At 54.0% G+C, this 17321-nt stretch overlaps 1 protein-coding gene across 1 annotated transcript in view; it reads left to right on the forward strand.

Annotated features, from left to right (window-relative positions):
• acvr2ba (activin A receptor type 2Ba) overlaps window positions 1-17321 on the forward strand; it is a 193506-nt gene that overhangs the window by 138060 nt on the left and 38125 nt on the right. Inside the window, exons 2-5 of the mRNA XM_078229660.1 lie at window positions 2940-3147; window positions 4319-4425; window positions 11987-12138; window positions 15049-15192. Coding sequence (XP_078085786.1) covers window positions 2940-3147; window positions 4319-4425; window positions 11987-12138; window positions 15049-15192 — 611 coding nt within the window. The remainder of the gene's footprint in view (window positions 1-2939; window positions 3148-4318; window positions 4426-11986; window positions 12139-15048; window positions 15193-17321) is intronic.

Consider the following 17321-nt stretch of genomic DNA (forward strand, 5'->3'; position numbering starts at 1 on the left):
AACAGCTGCTCCCTATCCGCTCTGTCCACGCCCCTCATAATCTTGTTCACCTCGATCAAGTCACCCCTCAGTCTTCTCTGCTCCAACGAAAACAACCCAAGCCTATCCATCCTCTCTTCATAATTTAGATGTTCCATCCAAGGCAGCATCCTGGTGAATCTTCTCTGCACCCCCTGCAGTGCAGTCACATCCTTCCTATAATGTGGCGACCAGAACTGCACATGGTACTCCAGCTGTGGCCTCACCAAAGTTCTATACAACTCCAAAATTACTTATCTGCTTTTGTAATCTATGCCTCGATTGATGAAGGCAAGTATCCCATATGCTTTTTTTACAACCTTACTAACATGCCCTTCCGCCTTCAGAGATCTGTGGACAAACACGCCATGGTCCCTTTGTTCCCCAGAACTTCCTCGTGCCCTAACATTCATTGAGTACTTCCTTGCCAAATTACTCCTTCCAAAATGTATCACCTCACACTTTTCAGGGTTAAATTCCATCTGCCATTTATCTGCCCATTTTACCATTCCATCTATATCTTCTTGTAGCCCAAGACACTCCGCCTCACTGTTAACCACCCGTCCAATCTTTGTGTCATCCACAAACTAACTAATCCCACCCCCCACAGAGTCATCAATGTCATTTATATAAATGATGAATAATAGGGGGCCTAACACAGATCCTTGTGGTATGCCACTGGACACTGGCTTCCAGTCACTAATAAGAGTTTTAACAACACCAGGTTAAAGTCCAACAGGTTTATTTGGTAGCAAATACCATTAGCTTTCAGAGCGCTGCTCCTTCGTCAGATGGAGTGGAAATCTGCTCTCAAAGAGGGCACAGAGACACAACATCAAGTTACAGAATACTGATTAGAATGCAAATCCCTACAACCAACCAGATCTTAAAGATACAGACAATGTGGGTGGAGGGAGCATTAAACACAGGTTAAAGAGATGTGTATTGTCTCCAGACAGGATAGCCCGCAAGTCCAGGAGGCAAGCTGTGGGGGTTACTGATAATGTGACATAAATTCAACATCCCAGTTTAGGCCGTCCTCATGTGTGCGGAACTTGGCTATCAGTTTCTGCTCAGCGACTCTGCGCTGTCGTGTGTCGTGAAGGCCGCCTTGGAGAACGCTTACCTGAAGATCAGAGGCTGAATGCCCGTGACTGCTGAAGTGCTCCCCCACAGGAAGAGAACAGTCTTGCCTGGTGATTGTCGAGCGGTGTTCATTCATCCATTGTCGTAGCGTCTGCATGGTTTCCCCAATGTACCATGCATGTTCTCTTCCTGTGGGGGAGCACTTCAGCAGTCACGGGCATTCAACCTCTGATCTTCAGGTAAGCGTTCTCCAAGGCGGCCTTCACGACACACGACAGCGCAGAGTCGCTGAGCAGAAACTGATAGCCAAGTTCCGCACACATGAGGACGGCCTAAACCGGGATGTTGAATTTATGTCACATTATCAGTAACCCCCACAGCTTGCCTCCTGGACTTGCGGGCTATCCTGTCTGGAGACAATACACATCTCTTTAACCTGTGCTTAATGCTCCCTCCACCCACATTGTCTGTATCTTTAAGATCTGGTTGGCTGGAGGGATTCGCATTCTAATCAGTATTCTGTAACTTGATTTTGTGTCTGTGCCCTGTTTGAGAGCACATTTCCACTCCGTCTGACGAAGGAGCAGCGCTCCGAAAGCTAATGGCACTTGCTACCAAATAAACCTGTTGGACTTTAACCTGGTGTTGTTAAAACTCTTACTGTGTTCACCCCAGTCCAACGCCGGCATCTCCACATCATTCCAGTCACTAAAGCAGCCTTCTGTCATCACCCTCTGTCTCCTACAACTGAGCCAATTTTGAATTCAGTTTATCAAATTACCCTGTGTCCCATGTGAATTTACCTTCTTTACAGGTCTCCCATGTGGGACCTTGTCAAAGGCTTTGCTGCAATCCATATAAACTGCATCAACTGCACTACCTTCATCTACACCTCCTCCACAAATACAATCAAATTTGTTGGGCATGACCTCCCTCTGATGAAGCCACGCTGACTGTCCCTGATCAAGCTTTGCCTCTCCAAGTGGAGATAGATGCTCCCATTCAGAAGTTTCTCCAGTAGTTTCCCTACCACTGACGTGAGACTTGCTGGTCTGTAGTCCCCTGAGCCCTTCTTAAATAGCTGTTCCCCAGTTGCCTGGCACCTCCCCCCGTGGCAAGTTGCCGGTGGAGGCGGGGTTAATGAATATTTTTAAGACGGATGTATGCTGATTATTTACTAACAAGGGAGTCAAAGGTTATGGGGGATAGATGGGAATGTGCCACAATGTAATTGAATGGTGGAGCAAGCTCGAGGGGCTGAATGGCCTCCTCCTGCTCTTGCTATGGACGTAAATCTGCGAGTGTTGTCGCTGTTAGAAACACAATGGAGGGAGGGACAGAGCCGGGTGAGGGGGTGGGGAGTTTGGTCACAGACGTTTGCGATCCTTATTTTAATTTTATGGCCAAGCTCTGCTCCTCGCACCCTCCCATCCCCCCCCTTCCCCCCCACTAGCCCCCGCACTCATACAGTTATTTGGAGGTCGGGGGGGGGTTTGGGGAAAACAAAACAAAGCCCAAAACATGTTGACTTTTACAGAAGGAAAGCACCTGAAATAAAAAACCAAAGATGCTGACAACACTCAGCAGGTCAGGCAGCATCCGCGGAGAGGGCAGCGAGAGTTCATGTTTAGGGTCAAAGGTTACCGAGCTGAAGTATTAATCCTTGTGTGCTCCCCCTCATGCTCACCCTCTCGTTCTCCCTCTCGCGTGCCCTCCCCCCCCCCACCCTCCGCCCACACAGGCTGCTGCCCGACCCACCCCCTGCCTGCCTGTTTGTCAGTGTGAGTGTGCCCTCCTTGCTGTCATTAACGCTCCTGTTGCGTGACCTCCCACAGGACCGGGCCATGGAGAAGCAGAGACCAGAGAGTGCGCTTACTACAATGCAAACTGGGAGCTGGAGAAGACCAACAAGAGCGGTGTGGAGGAGTGCGAGGGCGAGAAGGACAAGCGCCTCCACTGCTACGCCTCCTGGCGCAACAACTCGGGCTCCATCGAGCTGGTCAAGAAAGGGTGCTGGTTGGATGATTTTAACTGCTACGACAGGTAAGGTCTGAAAATACAGGGATCGCGTACAGGCTCCCGTACAACTGGCATCAAACAGCAACAACCTGCATTCACATAGCGCTTCTAATTCAGTGCCTCCCAAACGTATTCTCGGTGTGAGCCCATTTTAGCGCCCCACACTCTGTGCCCACACAGAGAGAGTGTGGGATGTATGAGGGGAGAGGGGGGTCCCTCCAGCTGCTAGGCCAGGGTGAGTGAGTGAGCTTCCGCGTGGTGCTGGGAATTGTCTAAACTGTGGGGGGGGTTTTGAAACCAACCTTTTCACAGCCTCGCAGCAAGGACCACGATCTCTGTTAGTCCAGGACCATGAGGCCAGTGTGAGGCCACCAGTAGATGGAGTGATTTCACTCCCATGTTGCTGAAACCAGGATTAGAGGAGAGTGGATATCTCAGCGGCTTGTGGGGATGGAGCAGATTACAGCGAGAGGGAGGGAGCGAGGCCATGGAGGGATGGAGGAGATTCCAGAGATAGGGAGGGAGCGAGGCCATGGAGGGATGGAGGAGATTCCAGAGATAGGGAGGGAGCGAGGCCATGGAGGGATGGAGGAGATTCCAGAGATAGGGAGGGAGCGAGGCCATGGAGGGGATTGCAGAGATAGGGAGGGGCCGAGTTGTGAGGCCCCAGGTATTGGGGATGAAGGGATTTGCTCCGTCCTGTCCCTCAGATCAACTCACCAATAACTTGAACAGAAAAAACAACACCTCCTCGTTCCGCCGTCTGAAGTAGCAGCTGCTTGATAACAGCTGGATGTCTTGAGATGAAAAGAAAGTTTAATTTACCCAGCGCACGCACAACTACCAGTGGTGGCCGGGGGTGGATTTGTAGCGATATAAGTTGAGTTGAATGGATACACAGGAATTGGACTCCCGAAGGGTTAACGTCCACTGAATCCAGGTTTACTCCTGAGCGCATACTGATTGTGCAGAGTAATTAAACTGTTCATCAGAATTCCCGCTTCAATGTGCTACAACATATATAACGGAGTTAATTGTCGAAGGAACCTTGCGGTGATCTGTGGTGGTCTTTTGACATGTTAGTCACCGCAGTACCAGGTGCCACACCGGCACTGTCAGTGGGGCGGGGGGGGGTGAAGGGTCAGTGCCGTGTGTGACTGATGCGTTCTCTCTCTCTGTTTGTTCTCCCCCTTAGAGTGGAGTGTATTGCCACCGAGGAGAACCCTCAGGTATTTTTCTGCTGCTGTGAGGGCAACTACTGTAACGACAGGTTTTTCCACTTCCCAGAGTCTGTGCCAGAAGGTGAGTGGGTGTGTGTGTGTGTTGGCGGATGTGTGTGTGTGTTGGCGGACGTGTGTGTGTGTGTTGGCGGATGTGTGTGTGTGTGTGTTGGCGGGTGTGTGTGTGTGTGTTGGCGGGTGTGTGTGTGTGTTGGCGGATGTGTGTGTGTGTTGGCGGATGTGTGTGTGTGTTGGCGGGTGTCTGTGTGTGTTGGCGGACGTGTGTGTGTGTGTGTTGGCGGACGTGTGTGTGTTGGCGGACGTGTGTGTGTGTGTGTTGGCGGGTGTGTGTGTGTTGGCGGGTGTGTGTGTGTTGGCGGGTGTGTGTGTGTTGGCGGGTGTGTGTGTGTTGGCGGGTGTGTGTGTGTTGGCGGGTGTGTGTGTGTTGGCGGGTGTGTGTGTTGGCGGGTGTGTGTGTTGGCGGGTGTGTGTGTTGGCGGGTGTGTGTGTTGGCGGGTGTGTGTGTTGGCGGGTGTGTGTGTGTTGGCGGATGTGTGTGTGTGTTGGCGGGTGTCTGTGTGTGTTGGCGGACGTGTGTGTGTGTGTGTTGGCGGACGCGTGTGTGTTGGCGGACGTGTGTGTGTGTGTGTTGGCGGGTGTGTGTGTGTTGGCGGGTGTGTGTGTGTTGGCGGGTGTGTGTGTGTTGGCGGGTGTGTGTGTGTTGGCGGGTGTGTGTGTGTTGGCGGGTGTGTGTGTGTTGGCGGGTGTGTGTGTTGGCGGGTGTGTGTGTTGGCGGGTGTGTGTGTTGGCGGGTGTGTGTGTTGGCGGGTGTGTGTGTTGGCGGGTGTGTGTGTGTTGGCGGGTGTGTGTGTGTGTTGGCGGGTGTGTGTGTGTGTGTGTTGGCGGGTGTGTGTGTGTGTGTTGGCGGGTGTGTGTGTGTGTGTTGGCGGGTGTGTGTGTTGGCGGGTGTGTGTGTGTGTGTTGGCGGGTGTGTGTGTGTGTGTTGGCGGGTGTGTGTGTGTGTGTTGGCGGGTGTGTGTGTGTGTGTGTTGGCGGGTGTGTGTGTGTGTGTTGGCGGGTGTGTGTGTGTGTGTTGGCGGGTGTGTGTGTGTGTGTTGGCGGGTGTGTGTGTGTGTGTTGGCGGGTGTGTGTGTGTGTGTTGGCGGGTGTGTGTGTGTGTGTTGGCGGGTGTGTGTGTGTGTGTTGGCGGGTGTGTGTGTGTGTGTTGGCGGGTGTGTGTGTGTGTGTTGGCGGGTGTGTGTGTGTTGGCGGGTATGTGTGTGTTGGCGTGTGTGTGTTGGCAGGCTGGCGTGTGTGTGTGTGTGTGTGTGGGCGTGTGTGTGTTGGCGGACGTGTGTGTGTTGGCGGGTGTGCGTGTGTGTGTTGGCGTGTGTGTGTTGGCGGGTATGTGTGTGATGGCGTGTGTGTTGGCGGGTATGCGTGTGTGTGTTGGCGTGAGTGTGTTGGTGGGCGTGTGTGTGTTGGCGGGTGTGTGTGTGTGTGTGTGTTGGCGGGTGTGTGTGTGTTGGCGGGTGTGTGTGTGTTGGCGGGTGTGTGTGTGTGTTGGCGTGTGTGTGTTGGCGGGTATGTGTGTGTGTGTTGGCGTCTGTGTGTTGGCGGGTATGTGTGTGTGTGTGTTGGCGTGTGTGTGTTGGCGGGTGTGTGTGTTGGCGTGGGTGTGTTGGCGGGTATGTGTGTGTTGGCGGGTGTGTTGGCGGGTGTGCGTGTGTGTGTGTGTGTTGGCGTGTGTGTGTTGGCGGGTATGTGTGTGTTGGCGTGTGTGTTGGCGGATGTGCGTGTGTGTGTTGGCGTGTGTGTGTTGGCGGGTGTGTGTGTGTGTTGGCGGGTATGTGTGTGTGTGTGTGTTGGCCTCTGTGTGTTGGCGGGAATGTGTGTGCGTGTGTTGGCGTGTGTGTGTTGGTGGGTGTGTGTGTGTTGGCGTGTGTGTGTTGGTGGGTATGTGTGTGTTGGCGGGTGTGCATGTGTGTGTTGGCGTGTATGTGTTGGCGGGTGTGTGTGTGTTGGCGGGTGTGTGTGTGTTGGCGTGTGTGTGTTGGCGGGTATGTGTGTGTGTGTTGGCGGGTGTGTGTGTTGGCGGGTGTGTGTGTGTGTTGGCGGGTGTGTGTTGGCGGGTATGTGTGTGTGTGTTGGCGTGTGTGTGTGTTGGCGTGTGTGTGTGTTGGCGTGTGTGTGTGTTGGCGTGTGTGTGTGTTGGCGTGTGTGTTGGCGTGTGTGTGTGTTGGCGTGTGTGTGTGTTGGCGTGTGTGTTTGTTGGCGTGTGTGTGTGTTGGCGTGTGTGTGTTGGCGGGTGTGTGTGTTGGCGGGTATGTGTGTGTGTGTTGGCGTGTGTGTGTTGGCGTGTATGTGTGTGTGTGTGTTGGCGTGTGTGTGTGTTGGCGTGTGTGTGTGTGTTGGCGGACGTGTATGTGTGTGTTGGCGGACGAGTGTGTGTGTGTTGGCGGACGGGTGTGTGTGTGTTGGCGGGTGTGTGTGTGTGTGTTGGCGGGTGTGTGTGTGTGTTGGTGGGTGTGTGTGTGTGTTGGCGGGTGTGTGTGTGTGTGTTGGCGGGTGTGTGTGTGTTGGCGGGTGTGTGTGTGTTGGCGGGTGTGTGTGTGTGTGTTGGCGGGTGTGTGTGTGTGTTGGCGGGTGTGTGTGTGTGTGTGTTGGCGGGTGTGTGTGTGTTGGCGGGTATGTGTGTGTGTGTGTTGGCGTGTGTGTGTTGGTGGGTGTGTGTGTGTTGGCGGGTGTGCATGTGTGTGTTGGCGTGTGTGTGTTGGCGGGTGTGTGTGTGTGCTGGCGTGTGTGTGTTGGCGGGTATGTGTGTGTGTGTTGGCGTGTGTGTATTGGCGTGTGTGTGTTGGCGGGTATGTGTGTGTTGGCGTGTGTGTTGGCGGGTGTGCGTGTGTGGGTTGGCGGGTGTGTGTGTTGGCGTGTGTGTGTGTGTGTTGGCGTGTGTGTGTGTGTGTTGGCGGGTATCTGTGTGTGTGTTGGCGTGTGTGTGTGTTGGCGTGTGTGTGTGTTGGCGTGTGTGTGTTGGCGGGTTTGTTTGTGTGTTGGCGTGTGTGTGTTGGCGGGTGTGCGTGTGTTGGCGGGTATGTGTGTGTGTGTTGGCGTGTATGTGTGTGTGTGTGTTGGCGTGTGTGTGTGTGTTGGCGTGTGTGTGTGTGTTGGCGGGTGTGTGTGTGTGTTGGCGGGTGTGTGTGTGTGTGTGTTGGCGGACGTGTGTGTGTGTGTTGGCGGACGAGTGTGTGTGTGTTGGCGGACGTGTGTGTGTGTGTTGGCGAGTGTGTGTGTGTGTGTGTTGGCGGGTGTGTGTGTGTTGGCGGGTGTGTGTGTGTTGCCGGGTATGTGTGTGTTGGCGTGTGTGTGTTGGCGGGCTGGCGTGTGTGTATTGGCGGGTATGTGTGTGTGTGTGTTGGCGGGCGTGTGTGTGTTGGCGGGCGTGTGTGTGTTGGCGGGTGTGCGTGTGTGTGTTGGCGTGTGTGTGTTGGCGGGTATGTGTGTGATGGCGTGTGTGTTGGCGGGTGTGCGTGTGTGTGTTGGCGTGAGTGTGTTGGCGGGCGTGTGTGTGTTGGCGGGTGTGTGTGTGTGTGTGTTGGCGTGTGTGTGTTGGCGGGTGTGTGTGTGTTGGCGGGTGTGTGTGTGTGTTGGCGTGTGTGTGTTGGCGGGTATGTGCCTGTGTGTTGGCGTCTGTGTGTTGGCGGGTATGTGTGTGTGTGTGTTGGCGTGTGTGTGTTGGCGGGTGTGTGTGTTGGCGTGGGTGTGTTGGCGGGTATGTGTGTGTTGGCGGGTGTGTTGGCGGGTGTGCGTGTGTGTGTGTGTGTTGGCGTGTGTGTGTTGGCGGGTATGTGTGTGTTGGCGTGTGTGTGTTGGCGTGTGTGTGTTGGCGTGTGTGTGTTGGCGGGTGTGTGTGTGTGTTGGCGGGTGTGTGTGTGTGTGTGTTGGCCTCTGTGTGTTGGCGGGAATGTGTGTGCGTGTGTTGGCGTGTGTGTGTTGGTGGGTGTGTGTGTGTTGGCGTGTGTGTGTTGGTGGGTATGTGTGTGTTGGCGTGTGTGTTGGCGGGTGTGCATGTGTGTGTTGGCGTGTATGTGTTGGCGGGTGTGTGTGTGTTGGCGGGTGTGTGTGCGTGTTGGCGTGTGTGTGTTGGCGGGTATGTGTGTGTGTGTTGGCGTGTGTGTGTTGGCGGGTATGTGTGTGTTGGCGTGTGTGTTGGCGGGTGTGCGTGTGTGTGTTGGCGGGTGTGTGTGTTGGCGGGTGTGTGTGTGTGTTGGCGGGTGTGTGTTGGCGGGTATGTGTGTGTGTGTTGGCGTGTGTGTGTGTTGGCGTGTGTGTGTGTTGGCGTGTGTGTGTTGGCGTGTGTGTGTGTTGGCGTGTGTGTGTGTTGGCGTGTGTGTGTGTTGGCGTGTGTGTGTGTTGGCGTGTGTGTGTTGGCGTGTGTGTGTTGGCGGGTGTGTGTGTGTTGGCGGGTATGTGTGTGTGTGTTGGCGTGTGTGTGTTGGCGTGTATGTGTGTGTGTGTGTTGGCGTGTGTGTGTGGTGGCGTGTGTGTGTGTGTGTGTGTTGGCGTGTGTGTGTGGTGGCGTGTGTGTGTGTGTGTTGGCGGACGTGTATGTGTGTGTTGGCGGACGAGTGTGTGTGTGTTGGCGGACGGGTGTGTGTGTGTTGGCGGGTGTGTGTGTGTGTGTTGGCGGGTGTGTGTGTGTGCTGGCGGGTGTGTGTGTGTTGGTGGGTGTGTGTGTGTGTTGGCGGGTGTGTGTGTGTGTGTTGGCGGGTGTGTGTGTGTTGGCGGGTGTGTGTGTGTGTGTTGGCGGGTGTGTGTGTGTTGGCGGGTGTGTGTGTGTGTTGGCGGGTGTGTGTGTGTGTTGGCGGGTGTGTGTGTGTGTTGGCGGGTGTGTGTGTGTGTGTTGGCGGGTGTGTGTGTGTTGGCGGGTATGTGTGTGTGTGTGTTGGCGTGTGTGTGTTGGTGGGTGTGTGTGTGTTGGCGTGTGTGTTGGCGGGTGTGCATGTGTGTGTTGGCGTGTGTGTGTTGGCGGGTGTGTGTGTGTGCTGGCGTGTGTGTGTTGGCGGGTATGTGTGTGTGTGTTGGCGTGTGTGTGTGTTGGCGTGTGTGTGTTGGCGTGTGTGTGTTGGCGGGTATGTGTGTGTTGGCGTGTGTGTTGGCGGGTGTGCGTGTGTGGGTTGGCGGGTGTGTGTGTTGGCGTGTGTGTGTGTGTGTTGGCGGGTGTGTGTTGGCGGGTATCTGTGTCTGTGTTGGCGTGTGTGTGTGTTGGCGTGTGTGTGTTGGCGGGTTTGTTTGTGTGTTGGCGTGTGTGTGTTGGCGGGTGTGTGTGTGTTGGCGGGTATGTGTGTGTGTGTTGGCGTGTATGTGTGTGTGTGTTGGCGTGTGTGTGTGTGTTGGCGTGTGTGTGTGTGTGTTGGCGGGTGTGAGTGTGTGTTGGCGGGTGTGTGTGTGTGTGTTGGCGGACGTGTGTGTGTGTGTTGGCGGACGAGTGTGTGTGTGTTGGCGGACGGGTGTGTGTGTGTGTGTTGGCGAGTGTGTGTGTGTGTGTTGGCGGGTGTGTGTGTGTTGGCGTGTGTGTGTGTGTGTTGGCGTGTGTGTGTGTGTGTGTTGGCGTGTGTGTGTGTGTGTGTTGGCGTGTGTGTGTGTGTGTGTTGGCGTGTGTGTGTGTGTGTGTTGGCGGGTGTGTGTGTGTGTGTTGGCGGGTGTGTGTGTGTGTGTTGGCGGGTGTGTGTGTGTGTGTTGGCGGGTGTGTGTGTGTGTGTTGGCGGGTGTGTGTGTGTGTGTTGGCGGACGTGTGTGTTGGCGGACGCGTGTGTTGGCGTGTGTGTGTTGGCGGGTATGTGTGTGTTGGCGTGTGCGTATTGGCGGGTATGTGTGTGTGTGTTGGCGTTTTTGTGTTGGCGGGTATGTGTGTGTGTGTGTGTTGGCGTGTGTGTGTTGGCGGGCGTGTGTGTGTTGGCGGGTGTGTGTTGGCGGGTATGTGTGTGTTGGCGTTCGTGTGTTGGCAGGTGCGCGTGTGTTGGCGGGTGCACGTGTGTTGGCGGGTGTGTGTTGGCGGGTATGTGTGTGATGGTGTGTGTGTTGGCGGGTGTGCGTGCGTGTGTTGGCGGGTGTGCGTGTGTTGGCAGGTGTGCGTGTGTTGGCGGGTGTGTGTGTGTTGGCGGGTATGTGTGTGTGTGTGTTGGCGGGTGTGTGTGTGTTGGCGGATATGTGTGTGTTGGCAGGTGTGCGTGTGTGTGTTGGCGGGTGTGTGTTGGCGGGCGTGTGTGTGTGTTGGCGTGTGTGTGTGTTGGCGTGTGTGTGTTGGCGGGTATGTGTGTGTGTTGGCGTGTGTGTGTTGGCGGGTGTGTGTGTGTGTTGGCGTGTGTGTGTGTTGGCGTGTCTGTGTTGGCGTATGTGTGTGTGTTGGCGGGCGTGTGTGTGTGTTGGCGTGTGTGTGTGTTGGCGTGTGTGTGTTGGCGGGTATGTGTGTGTGTTGGCGTGTGTGTGTTGGCGGGTGTGTGTGTGTTGGCGGGTATGTGTGTGTGTGTGTGTTGGCGTGTGTGTGTTGGCGTGTGTGTGTTGGCGTATGTGTGTGTGTTGGCGGGTGTGTGTGTGTGTTGGCGTGCGGGTGTGTGTGTGTTGGCGGGTGTGTGTGTGTGTTGGCGGGTGTGTGTTGGCGGGTGTGTGTGTGTGTTGGCGGGTGTGTGTGTGTTGGCGGGTGTGTGTGTGTTGGCGGGTGTGTGTTGGCGGGTGTGTGTGTGTGTTGGCGGGCGGGTGTGTGTTTTGGCGGGCGGGTGTGTGTTTTGGCGGGCGGGTGTGTGCGTTGGCGGGCGGGTGTGTGCATTGGCGGGCGGGTGTGTGCGTTGGCGGGCGGGTGTGTGTGTTGGCGGGCGGGTGTGTGTTGGCGGGCGGGTGTGTGTGTTGGCGGGCGGGTGTGTGTGTTGGCGGGCGGGTGTGTGTGTTGGCGGGCGGGTGTGTGTGTTGGCGGGCGGGTGTGTGTGTTGGCGGGCGGGTGTGTGTGTTGGCGGGCGGGTGTGTGTGTTGGTGGGCGGGTGTGTGTGTTGGCGGGCGGGTGTGTGTGTTGGCGGGCGGGTGTGTGTGTTGGCGGGCGGGCGTGTGTGTTGGCGGGCGGGCGTGTGTGTTGGCGGGCGGGCGTGTGTGTTGGCGGGCGGGCGTGTGTGTTGGCGGGCGGGCGTGTGTGTTGGCGGGCGGGCGTGTGTGTTGGCGGGCGGGCGTGTGTGTTGGCGGGCGGGTGTGTGTGTTGGCGGGCGGGTGTGTGTGTTGGCGGGCGGGTGTGTGTGTTGGCGGGCGGGTGCGTGTGTGTGTTGGCGGGTCTGTGTGTGTGCGTGTGTGTGTGTTGGCGAGTGTGTGTGTGTGTGTGTGTGCGTGTGTGTGTGCTGGTGTGTGTGTGTTGGCGAGTGTGTGTGTGTGTGGGGGGATGTGTGTGTTGGCGGACGTGAGTGGGCGCACGTGTGTGTCGTGGGCAGATGTGAGAGTTGGTGGATGTTTGTGTCAGGGTGTGTGTGTGTGTATGCGTGTGGGTCGGTGCACCTGTGTGGAACGTGCCTCTACGCTCGTGTGTGTGTTGCACGCGCCTACCTCCTCATGATAGTCAGGAGAAATAAACCCGTCTTTTCCTCGACTTCTATGTTCCTGTGCAGTGGTGTTTGAGCCTCCGCCTCCAACTCCTTCACTGCTGAACATTCTGGTGTACGCGCTGCTTCCCATCACTGGCCTTTCAATGATCATCCTGCTGGCCTTTTGGATGTACCGCCATCGTAAACCTCCGTACGGTCACGTGGACATGAACGAGGTTAGTGACCCTCCCAGTGCCATCTAACCTATCAGCAGCAGCAACTCCCTCTCACGGCCCCGCTTGCCTGCGTGTGCTCACTCTCTCTCTTTCCCCCTCTCGCCTGCGTGCGCTCACTCTCTCTCTCTCCCCCTCTCGCCTGCGTGCGCTCACTCTCTCTCTTTCCCCCTCTCGCCTGCGTGCGCTCACTCTCTCTCTTTTCCCTTCTCGCCTGCGTGCGCTCACTCTCTCTCCACCTCTCGCCTGCGTGTGCTCACTCTCTCTCTTTCCCCCTCTCGCCTGCGTGCGCTCACTCTCTCTCTTTCCCCCTCTCGCCTGCGTGCGCTCACTCTCTCTCTTTCCCCCTCTCGCCTGCGTGCGCTCACTCCCTCTCTTTCCCCCTCTCGCCTCCGTGCGCTCACTCTCTCTCTTTCCCCCTCTCGCCTGCGTGCGCTCACTCTCTCTCTTTCCCCCTCTCGCCTGCGTGTGCTCACTCTCTCTCTTTCCCCCTCTCGCCTGCGTGCGCTCACTCTCTCTCTTTCTCCCTCTCGCCTGCGTGCGCTCACTCTCTCTCTTTCCCCCTCTCGCCTGCGTGCGCTCACTCTCTCTCTTTCCCCCTCTCGCCTGCGTGCGCTCACTCTCTCTCTTTTCCCCTCTCGCCTGCGTGCGCTCACTCTCTCTCTTTCCCCCTCTCGCCTGCGTGCGCTCACTCCCTCTCTTTCCCCCTCTTGTCTGTGTGTGTTCTCTCTTCTTCTCCCTCTCTCCCCCACTCTCCCTCTCGTCTGCATGCGCTCTCCCTCTCCCTCTCCCCCTCTCTTGTCCACTCTCTCTCTGTCTTGTCTGCGTGTTCGCTCTCTCTCTCGTCTGCGTGTTTGCGCTCTCCCTCTTGCCTGTTTGCACGTTCTCTGCCCCCTTCCTTCCCTTATTCCTCCTCGCTGATATCTCTTTCTGTGTATCTGCCTGTCTACTTTCAATGGTGGATTTTGGGTAAAGAGCAGTGAAGAAGGTCATTCTAAAGAGTCTGAATTGCTTGGCGAGATTTGAGAGTGCGGTGCAGAGATCTTTGAAGGTGCAGTCAAACTGGATATAAAAACAGCTGGGCTTTCGAGTTTTGAACGTCGAGGGGTTGAATTTGTTTAAGATGTTGGAAAGGCCAAATCTGGAGCAACATGTGAAGCTCTGATCACCAATGCAGGGAGGAAGCTCAAACCATGGAAAGGCGCAGGGAAACTCGGCTGGAGTTAGAGCAGGATCCAGAGGTTGTGAAATGCTCCAAAATGAGAGGGATTTTTCCTGGGATAAAAATCGGACCTTTACAATATTATGAAACAGTGTTCAGAGAGGGTAAAAGATTCTTTTATACTGGTGGTCAGAAAGTCGGGGTTAGATTCCGGATCATTTGGAAGAATGTTCTTTCCCCCCAGAAAATGTTTGCTATGCTGTAGCGGCTGCGATACAGCATTGTTTAAAAATAAATTGGAAACCTATTTCCAAAGATGTGCGGTTTAGCTTGATTGGCTATGCTAAATTGACCCTAGTTTCGGGAGGATTAGCAGGGTAAATATGTGGGGTTACAGGGATAGGGTGGGATTGTTGTCAGTGCAGGCTCGATGGGTCGAATGGCCTCTTTCTGTACTGTAGGGATTCTATGAACAGGACAGGGGTGGTTTGGTGCGCAAGGACAGACAATGTCATTAGATTTAACAACTCCAGTGAAAGAGACATCTTTGTCGGGCAAATCGAGTCAGAGAGGTTTGCAGCATGGAACCAGGTCCTTCGGCCCAACTTGTCCATGCCCCCCTTTTTTTTAAACCAATAAGCTAGTCCCAATTGCCCGCATTTGGCCCATATCCCTCTATACCCATCTTACCCATGTCACTATCTAAAAGCTTTTTAAAAGACAAAATTGTACCCACCTCTACTACTACCTCTGGCAGCTTGTTCCAGACACTCATCACCCTCTGTGATAAAAAAATTGCCTCTCTGGACACTTTTGTATCTCTCCCCTCTCACCTTAAACCTATGCCCCCTAGTTTTAGACTCCCCTACCTTTGGGAAAAGATATTGACTATCCAGCTCATCTGTGCCCCTCATTATTTTATAGACCTCCATAAGGTCACCCCTCAGCCTCCTACGCTCCAGAGAAAAAAGTCCCAGTCTATCCAACCTCTCCTTATAACTCAAACCATCAAGTCCCGGTAGCATCCTAGTAAATCCTTTCTGCACTCTTTCTAGTTTAATAATATTCTTTCTATAATAGGGTGGAATGACAGCATCCTCAATGAAGAATAGAATATGCTAGAATCATAGAATCCCTACAGTGCAGAAGGAGGCCATTCGGCCCATCGAGTCTGCACCCACCACAATCCCACCCAGGCCCTATCCCCGTTACCCCATGCATTTATCCTAGTTAGTCCCCCAGGCACTAAGGGACAATTTAGCACGGCCAAACAACCTAACCCGCACAGTTTTAGACTGTGGGAGGAAACCGGAGCACCCGGAGGAAACCCACGCAGACACGGGGAGAACGTGCAAACTCCGCACAGACAGTGACCCACGCCGGGAATCGAACCCAGGTCCCTGACGCTGTGTGGCAGCAGTGCGAACCACTGTATAGGTGGGTCAGTCAGCATCTAAAGAGCGAAGATCTGTTGGGATCTGCACCCTCTGATAGAACCAAGCCTCTTCATGAACGCTCAGTCCTATAACTGCTTTCTTTCTCTGCCTCTTGCTTCATCTTTTCTCTTTCTCTCTCACCTGTGCAGTCCCGCGGATACCCGCTTCCGCCTATTTTCTGTCTCCAGCCCTCTCTGCTGTCTGTTCCCTAAATTTGTAATCTGTTAGAAATTCTCTGGTGTGTCATAATTTAAAGTTTCTTCTTGGAGCGTGTGCACCCGTGACCAGCCTCACGGTTAATTGTCATTTCTCCAGGACACGAGTCTGCCATCTCCGTCACCCCTGGAAGGCCTGAAGCCTCTCCAGTTACTTGAGATCAAAGCCAGAGGGAGGTTCGGCTGTGTGTGGAAGGCCCGGCTAATGAACGACTACGTGGCCGTAAAAATCTTCCCTGTTCAGGTAGGAGATTGCAGCGTCTCGAGTTTGGCAAATATTTCATACTGTGCTTTTCCTTTCATCGCATAAGTTATAGAGTCAAAGGTTGTCGCCCGTAGCCATCCACCCCCTTTAACTGATCAGTTTAGCTCAGCAGGCTGGACGGCTGGTTAGGGATGCAGAGCAATGCCAACAGCGTGGGTTCAGTTCCCGGACCGGCTGAGGTTATTCATGAAGGCCGCTGCTTCTCAACTTGCCCCTTGCCTGAGGTGTGGTGACCCTCGGGTTAAATCACCACCAGTCAGCTCTCCCCCTCAAAGGGCAGAGCAGCCTATAGTCATCTGGGACTATGACTTAATTGATCACCAGGTAAGCTATACATAGATGACTGGGACCAAGTGTAGTATGTCACAGTTCGCAGATGCCACTAAGATGGGTGGTAGAGCAAGGTGTGCAGAGGACGCTGAAAGTATGCAAAGGGATATAGATAGTCTAAGTGAGTGGGCGAGGGTCTGGCAGGTGGAGTACAATGTTGGTAAATGTGAGGTCATCCATTTTGGTAAGAATAGCAGCAAAATGGACTATTATTTAAATGGTAAAAAATTGCAGCCTGCTGCTGTGCAGATGGACCTGGGTGTTCAAGAATCACAAGGAGTTGGTTTGCAGGTGCAGCAGGTAATTAAGAAGGCAAATGGAATTTTGTCCTTTATTGCGAGAGGGATGGAGTTTAAAAACAGCGAGGTTATGTTGCAGCTGTATAAGTTGCTGGTGAGGTCACACCTGGAGTACAGTGTACAGTTTTGGTCTCCTTACTTGAGAAAGGATATACTGGCACTGGAGGGGGTGCAGAGGAGATTCACTAGGTGGATTCCAGAGTTGAGAGGGTTGGCTTATGAGGAGAGACTGACTAGAGTGGATTATACTCATTGGAATTCAGAAGAATGAGGGAAGATCTTATAGAAACATATAAGATTATGAAGGGAATAGATAAGATAGAAGCAGGGAAGTTGTCCCCACTGGCGGGTGAAACTAGAACTAGGGGGCATGACCTCAAAATAAGGGGAAGCTGATTTAGGACTGAGTTGAGGAGGAACTTCTTCACACAAAGGGTTGTGAATCTGTGGAATTCCCTGCCCAGTGAAGCAGTTGAGGCTACCTCATTGAATGTTTTTAAGGCAAGGATAGATAAATTTTTGAACAGTAAAGGAATTTAAGGTTATGGTGAGCGGGTGAGTAAGTGGAGCTGAATCCACGAAAAGATCAGCCATGATCTTATTGAATGGCGGAGCAGGCTCGAGGGGCCAGATGGCCTACTCCTGCTCCTAGTTCTTATGTTCTTATACAGTTCAAAACCCCTTGTCAGAACCCACTTGAACATCATTGAACTTTCATTTCTGCTTTTTATTCATTCGTGGGACATGGGCATCGCTGGCTGGCCAGCATTTATTGCCCATTTCTAGTTGCCCTTGGAGGGCAGTCGAGAGTCATAGGAATAGAGGAATTAGGAGCAGAAGTGGGCAAGTTCAGCCCTTCGAGCCTGCTCCGCCATTCAGTCTGATCCCTCCCTGGTCTCAAATCCACCTCTCCACCTGTTCCCCATATTCCTCCTTCCTTTTTTTAAAAATTCAAAATATATCTATCTCCTTCTTGAAAACATTCAATGGTTCGGACTCCACTGCGCTCTGGGGCAGCGAGTTCCACAAATTCACCACCCTCTGCGAGAAGTAGTTCCTCCTCATCTCAGTTTTAAATCTACCGCCTCTCAACCTATACCTCTTAAGTCAACCACATTGCTATGGCTCTGGAGTCACATGTAGGCCAGATCAGGTAAGGATGGCAGATTTCCTTCCCTAAAGGGCATTAATGAACCAGATGGGTTTTTCAGACAACCCACAATGGTTTCATGGTCACCAGTAGATTCTTAATTCCAGATATTTTTTATTGAATTCAAATTCCACCATCTGCTGTGGCGGGATTCGAACTCGGGTCCCCCAGAACATGAGCAGAGTTTCTGGATTAATAGTCTAACGATAATGCCACGAGGCCACCGTTTCCCCATCGCCAAGTTACCTTTTGTCTTGATTATTCCAACACTGTCCTGGCTGCTCTCCCACATTCTACTCTCTGCGACACGGTAGCACAGCGGTTAGCAC

Source organism: Mustelus asterias, chromosome 2 (assembly GCF_964213995.1).
Source record: "Mustelus asterias chromosome 2, sMusAst1.hap1.1, whole genome shotgun sequence".
Lineage (NCBI taxonomy): Eukaryota > Metazoa > Chordata > Chondrichthyes > Carcharhiniformes > Triakidae > Mustelus > Mustelus asterias.